General features: G+C 40.9%; 1 protein-coding gene across 1 annotated transcript; it reads left to right on the top strand.

Annotated features, from left to right (window-relative positions):
- The first annotated feature begins 3,050 nt into the window (after positions 1-3,050).
- Positions 3,051-7,494, top strand: TMEM52B (transmembrane protein 52B). The gene is made up of 5 exons (XM_083859118.1): positions 3,051-3,634; positions 4,236-4,279; positions 4,980-5,018; positions 5,938-6,107; positions 6,515-7,494. Exons 1-5 carry the CDS (start codon positions 3,587-3,589, stop codon positions 6,763-6,765), a joined length of 552 nt encoding a protein of 183 aa, XP_083715244.1. The 5' UTR covers positions 3,051-3,586; the 3' UTR covers positions 6,766-7,494.

Below are 7,494 nucleotides of genomic sequence, written 5' to 3'. Positions count from 1 at the left end.
AGTGGGTGAGGGAGCCCTGACACAGGATTGTCTCCAAACCACTGAACAGGTATATTCCAGCAGAAACAATTAGCAGGATGAACCAATAGAGAATCCTGATTTAGAATTATTTACAGATGGCAGCAGTTTCATGAAAGATGGAAATAGATTGCAAGATATGTTGTGGTGACTGCCACTGAATTATTAGAAGTTCAATCTTTACCCATTAACACATTGGCCCAAAAAGCAGAGATAATAGCACTTTAATAAGCATTGAGCTTGCCAGTGGGCAAAAGAGTGAATATTTGGACTGATCCTAGATATGCATTTGTTGTAATTTATGCCCATATGGAAGGAAAGAGGACTTCTGTCAGCTCAAGGATCATCTATTCAACACAAAGAAGAAAATTTACAACTTTTGAAAGAAGTTAAAAAAGCCAAAGGAGGTGGCAGTGATGCATTGCAAAGCACATCAATCTGGACAAACTAAGTGGGAAACTGACTGGCAGACAAAGCACCTTGAGGAGTAGCTGAAAAAGGCATCCCAGAGTCAGTCCCACAAAAAACAGAAACTGACATATCTGAATTAAAGGCTAACATTCTGACAGTGAGGAACAATGTTTAGAAAATATATTAAAAGCCACTAAGAATCCACTAAGAAAGTTTGTGGATAACAAACAGCCAACAACCTATTAACTCCACACTTCCTCTAAGGAGGAAAGTAATAGGAAAAGAACACAACAAATCTCCCAGGGGAATTGAGTCCCTGACTTCTAGTCTCCAAAATCTGTACTTAGTGTGGGAACAACTGAAATAGAAAAATCTGTACCAGTGCAATGTCCATTTTGTTTAAAAACCAATCCCATAAGCAGGAAAAGCCCACCTCCTGGAACAGTTAAAGCCAAGCTTCACAAGCCTTAAAGGGGAGAATGTTGCCAGATGAAGAATTGCTTGCAGCTGGTGGGTTAATACCATGATCATTCTTGAAAAACCACTGGCCCATGGAACTGCACCATGCTTATTCTGTAGGAAGAAGAACTGCAAAGCAACCAGCCCAGTTGTGCCAGCTTTTATCAGTTCACCAGACAGTCAGGTTTGACTTGGGATCACCAACCACCAGGGACCACCAAAGAGACCCCCAGGACAGAAAAACACATCTGCAGAGAGGAGAGAAAATATGTTAATGGTTTTGGGGAATTATCAAATGTATGTTTATTCCAGGAAAATCAATGAATATGTGTATAAAATAAAGCCTCTAAATAGGAGCTTTTTCTGTACTCAGCATGCACAATATTCCAGAGGATATCCTCTCATGCATCCAGCCAAATAAAGAATGGCTGCTTCTTAATGCTACATTGGTGTCAAAGAGTTTGTGTTTTTACCTATTTTTGGTAATACTGGAAGCACAGTGTTAATAGCAATGCCATAGAAATTGAAGAAGAGTAATCAATAAGTTTCAGTGAGAATTAATATATACTTTTGGATGGGTCACTGTTTCATGTCACACTGCAACTTTCGGGAATTTTTTGTCACTTTATCTCCTATTTCTCCAGTTGGATCATTCCAGAATCTGAGATTATCATATGACTGAATTTCAGCTAAAATCAAGTGATGATCTATTGAATTATCACACTGATGTTAGAAAGCCCTGAGAAACATTGGTAAATTTTAGTTCTTTTCCACATTTAATTCTCACCAGTTTCAAATGCTGTACATACAAGAAAAGCTATTTTACAGTTCTGTTGGGTCTTTTCTTCTAAGACTTCTATAATACACCAAAGAATTTAGAAGAAAGAGACAAAAAGAATATTGGTCAATTCCTATGTAAATACAATGTCAGTACGTCTTTCTTTCTTTCTTTCTTTCTTTCTTTCTTTCTTTCTTTCTTTCTTTCTTTCTTTCTTTCTTTCTCTCTCTTTCTTTCTTTCTTTCTTTCTTTCTTTCTTTCTTTCTTTCTTTCTTTCTTTCTTTCTTTCTTTCTTTCTTTCTTTCTTTCTTTCTTTCTTTCTTTCTTTCTTTCTTTCTTTCTTTCTTTCTTTCTTTCTTTCTTTCTTTCTTTCTTCCATCAGGACTCAGAAACCTCCTTCCAGCAGATATGGATGGATGGATGGATGGATGGATGGATGGATGGATGGATGGATGGATGGATAAACTACTGCTAAGGCATGTTTATACTGCACAAATACTTTTATAATTAGAGAATGGCAAATGAGTTTTAGTCTGCCTTGGGAGAATACATAATGTTCATGAATCCATTGGTTCTGCTCTGCAACTCTAAAATGCACCACCAGGGCTAATGATTCACCAGTTTAATGTGGAAGGGCTGCAATTGCAACAAGGAGCAACAAGTCTCACTAGCTGTTATCCTGCCTTTAACAAACATTTATGCACCAGTCCCAGGTGGTTCCCAAACACAAATAGTTACACATTACTGCAGAGCACTTTTTTCTCTCCCAGCTATTCAAAAGAGAAAGATTAGGAGAACCCAGTTACATGACTGTAATAAAACTCTGGATAGCCATGAGCACTAACAGAAATTTTAAGCAATTCTACAAGGCAGAGAAAATTAATGGGTCGTTGAATGGAGCCTGTGAATATAACCAGCTGCAGGACTAATAGTATCCAGGACAGGAGAATCAACATGTAATCCCTCTGCTGCAAGGATTTAGGGGGACTTCCTGGTGGCCAAGCAGAAAGTTTGGGAGTGGGACCTGTGAGTGAACAGACTCCCAGCTGCAGGAGTGACATAGCAGGACATGACCAGGCAAGAAGGATGATGGCAGAGCCTTAAAATGGGAGGTACAAGAGTTGCTCCAGATATATATATATATATATATATATATGTATGCATGCAGATGCATACATATATGTTGCATATATACACACATATATGTCTACATACACATATATGTATACATACATATACATATAACTGCGCATATATATATATATGTATGTCTGTCTGTCTATCTATCTATCTATCTATCTAATACTGGATATAGTTATTATATGGCAAACTCTTTTACTTCCAAGTCAGTAGATTGGATCGTCAGAGGTAGGACAAGTGAGTGCAGGGGCAGAAAAGGTACTGGAGGATGGAGAGGAATCTGAACTCCATTTAAACAGGTCAGTTACATGACCTTCAATCCACTCCCCTCAGGGTAGGGGCGGGGAGAGAAATAATTGGGAATGAACAAACTCAGAGACCCTTTCTGCTCATAGAAGGGAAGGGTCAGGCCTGCAGAGATCTCATGATGCCCTTCACTGAACTAGTTAAACATCTAAAGTAAGAACCTGTAGCCACTTCTCCTGATCTGACTGGAAGGCTTTAGAAATCCCTTCAAAAGAGGAAGAGAACCAGGCCAAGAGAATAACGAAAAGAGACAGGCAGAAACAATCAGGAATTCCAGTGACAAAAAGGAAAAAAGGGAAAGCAAAAACTTGAAGGGCCGAAAGAGGCTAGAGTAGGAGGTAGAGACTGGATTCAACACACAGCACAGAAGCTTCTCCTGACCACTGGACTGGTGAGGATGAACTGAAAGTAGAAAGGACAAGAAGACTCTGAGCAGCTTGAGACACCAGGAGGCTACAGAACTACCTTAAGGGGATGCATAATTCAGGCATGATCTGCTTTGTTGTAGGGAGTTTCTTATGGGTAAGTCACTTTTGACATTCCTCTTTATGGCGTCTCTGCTTGGATAAGGAGTTACCTGGGAGGGCCATTAGCAATAATAATTTCCCTGATATTAGAAAAAACAGGACACTTAAAAGGCACACACAGAGAAGATAATAGCTGCTGCTATTCCAGGGATGGTAACTCAGACATTAGGGTACCCAAGGAAAAAGAATGAGAAGGGTAGGAGTGCTGGAGGAACAAAACAGTTTTCAAGCCAGGGTGGGTATCATATGAAGCAGAGTATTTAAATTCTTAATAAGTTCCTAATATTTGAGCATGGAGAAGGATCTACAGCTGGAGAATGACACAGCTTGTAGTGAAGAAGGGGAAAGTTGTGGTGACAATGAAGTTAAGAACAGTACTAAACAGGATTTTAAAGACTACAGGAAGTTAATATATGAAGCAATGCTGTTGGTAACTTCAAATCCACAGCAGAATTTATGATAGAAACAATGGAAGATAGATAACAGTACATCTTTACCATGGGAGATCCAGACTCATAATATAAAAGATATACAAGATGCATATGACAAAGATTTAATTCACTCTAGCTGTGTCTTTGCCGCTTTTCTCCTTCTAGTTTCCCCAAGTGAGAGGTGAGGAGGGCTGCCTCAACGCTGAACTGTTAAGTATTTGTCAATCTTGCTCTTCTTTTGAGAAAACAATGAACAATAAAGGCAATACTGGACATGGGCATTAGACCTCATGGTGGACATTTTCCAGAAAATCTAATTTCGTTGTATTAAAAATACAACGTAAATGTAAAATCATCATTACTTTGAATGTGAACTGTATCAGTTACTATTTTTGTTGATCAACATACTGACTGCGTGGTACCCCCCCTGCTGCCTGTTTGCATTACTGCAACAGTTAAGAGCTTTCTGGTGTAATTTCAATTGACTGGGATTATAAATTTAAAATTGAACTTTCCTTGAAAAAATGGTTTGAAATAAACTACTTTGGTGAATATTATTATCAGTGATGTCATTTGTAAGAATAACATAAATGATATATTGACAAAAAAAGAAAAAAGCAAACATCAATGAAGATCTCTAAGGTTTGCAAACGGAATTGGGCAAGCATAAATATCAGGAAAACAATCAAGATACAAAGCCAACAGAAGGGAAATTCACCTAAGAGGAATATTGATGAGGTTGGAAAACTGTGTCCTCCACAAAGCACAATGAGTTTCTCATCATTGTACCATCTGGAATCTGGACAGTAAATGGGGTGCAAGAGCGGAGATGGAGGAGGGTGCCGTAGGGATTTTTGCATTTATTTGGTATTCTGTGGATAACTCTTTCTTGTACTCTCTTCTCTTCAGCTGCTCAGGTACACCATGGGACCATCTGTGGTATATCTGGTAAGACAACATGTTTACTCTAAATATCTAGACAATTCCATCTCTAGACAATTCCAGCAGCAAAGGGTGGGATTAAATGTGGCCTGCTCAGGAGCGATGCCACCCACTCCTTTTCCCTGGGATTCTCTAGAGCCCTACAAGAGCAAGGCAACCCCTCAGACATCTCACTGTCTTTAACCAAAGTTGACCCACCAGCCTCCTTTTCTATTTCACAGTCATAAGAACACTATTAATAAAGTATTCATGACACAATAGGCCTTTTAAAAGACTGATTTTAAAGTAAATTCTGTCTAATTTCTTAGTCATTCCCACTAGGATGAGATTAAAAAGGATGGTAGTTTTTGAACATCTAGAAGGCTGAATTAATAAGGATAGTCAGAAGACCGCAAGATCCAATTTTTCCTCTCTGCTTGTCACTCATGATGTGACATCTGGAATACCTAGTTTTAGTCCCCTAGTACAAAATTGATGTTGGCAAACTGAAGCCAGTTCCCTGAAGAGCCAATAAAAAGAACCAGGTTTCTTCAGCCTGGAGGAAGCTAAGGGGTCAAAGTAATTGCCACTTTGCACTACCTAAGGGGGATCTTGAGAGAAGATAAAGACAGAGACTTCTCAGAAGTGCTCAGCAGAAGCTCATAAAGGTGGCTGAGCAAGCTGCAGACAGGAAAATTCTGATTAGACAGGAGAAAAAATGCTTCCCCTGAGGATGGTGCACCACTTGAACAGGTGCCTGGAGGGGATGACAGATCTGCATCCCTGCAGTATCTGAGTTTGGATACTGTCTAAACTCAGCTGGACAAAGCCCCAGGTGACTTTGTTTAGCTTTCAGGTTTACCATGCTGCAAGCAGCCAGGGACATTAAGAGGTGTCCTGTAAACCAAATCTTTCTGCCTTAATTCTGTGTCCCCTCCTGCTGCAGGCTGGTGCTGGTGATCGGGGGGCTCCTGCTCCTGTGTGGGCTGGTCTCTGTCTGTGTGAAGTGCTGCTGCTTCCCGTGCCATCAGCCAGGGGACGAGTCAGGCCCTCAGCCCTATGAGGTCACCGTCATTGCCTTTGACCACGACAGCACCCTCCAGAGCACCATCACTTGTGAGTTGGCCTTGCCAGATCCTGGGGAATTCAACACCCTGGTAGTGAGGGGCTGCACCATAAAGCCCAGCTGGTGACACCCCAAGGCTCAGAGAGGAAAGTTCATGGCAGGATGGATGGAAAGCAACCTCTGTACATGCTACACAGTATGGTGCTCAACTGTGAGACATGTTTGGGTGGAATAAGGGCAGCTACAGGTTTCAGTGGCATTTCAGGAGAGAGGATTTGTGGGATGCTGCTAGTGGGATTTCACACACACTCCTTTTAGGGAACAGTGAAGGAGCAGGAAAAGGAAAACATTATGGCTGTGGGAAGAGAAAAGCCTATGTCCTGTGGATATCCTTGCCCTCCTTTAATCACACGATGCTTTCAGGATGAGGCAAACAGTTTGGTCTCTTCTCTTCCAGCTCTCCACTCAGTGTTTGGCCCTGCTGCCAGGAGAATACTAGCAGTGGCACACTCCCACAACGCTGCCCAGGGAACACCTCCTCTCTCCACATCAGACACCCCTCCAGTGTATGAAGAGGCTCTGCACATGAGCAGGTTCACCGTGGCCAAGGCGGGGCAGAAGGTTCCAGACCTGGATCCGGTGCCAGAGGAAAAGCCGCAGGTGCCGGCCGAGGGAAAGGATGCCCAGCCAGCCCTCCCAGGACATTGATGTCTGTTTTTTCTTCATAGCAAATAATACAGAATAGATGCATGCAGAGACTAATTCAGGTGGGCAGGGTTTTAAGAATTTCAGATTAACTTCCTTAGTCAATTGAGGAAGGGGGAGAAAAGGCAACTAAAATTTCAAATATTTCCAGACCTAGCATAGTCTAACGGCTCTTTTTGACACCTCCTTCAGATAATTTGCATTCTCCAAGCCCATTCATTACAAGCACACAACACTAGAATCACACTTTGCACAAATAAGCAGGCAGCATTTTCAAGGTGCTGAGCCATTTTGTAGGCTAGTGATCTGAAGGGTGGCTACAGATGCAGTCTCATTCCTCTTGCCTTTGGCCTAAGTTTCCTCAGGATGGCAGAAGTCTTCAAAACAGAAAAAAAAGACATTTGCAAAGGTCTGTTACAACCCAATATTAACACCAAACTTCTGGAAATTGCCAACCATTTATAGTAAATTAAATTTTTAAAAATGGAAACAATCTGCATGTAAACGAATGATAGCATTCATACAGACAGTATGTACAGAGTGTGCCCTTGATGCTCTGCAGTATACATAAAATTAACAGAGTCTGGTTCTGAATGGGATATATAGCAATTCTGAAATGGTAATCATAAGCTCTTATATATGAATTAAAAAATATTATATATGTACCAACAGATCAAACAAGGGGAGGAGTAAGAACACGACCTCTGAAATAAAGCTCAATCATATTTTCAA

This window comes from Zosterops lateralis (assembly GCF_965231275.1).
Source record: "Zosterops lateralis genome assembly, chromosome: 4".
In the NCBI taxonomy this organism is placed as follows: Eukaryota; Metazoa; Chordata; class Aves; order Passeriformes; family Zosteropidae; genus Zosterops; species Zosterops lateralis.
Note: the sequence above shows the minus strand (reverse complement) of the source record. Positions and strands in the feature narration are given on the sequence as shown.

What these genes read in the sequence shown, in the direction of transcription:
- TMEM52B (XM_083859118.1), top strand. Translation starts at nt 3,587, where the DNA reads ATGCATAATTCAGGCATGATCTGCTTTGTTGTAGGGAGTTTCTTATGG. An exon ending in GGCTGCCTCAACGCTGAACT is followed by an intron (nt 4,280 to 4,979) that starts GTTAAGTATTTG and finishes TCTTCTCTTCAG; the next exon opens with CTGCTCAGGTACACCATGGG. An exon ending in CCTCCAGAGCACCATCACTT is followed by an intron (nt 6,108 to 6,514) that starts GTGAGTTGGCCT and finishes CTTCTCTTCCAG; the next exon opens with CTCTCCACTCAGTGTTTGGC.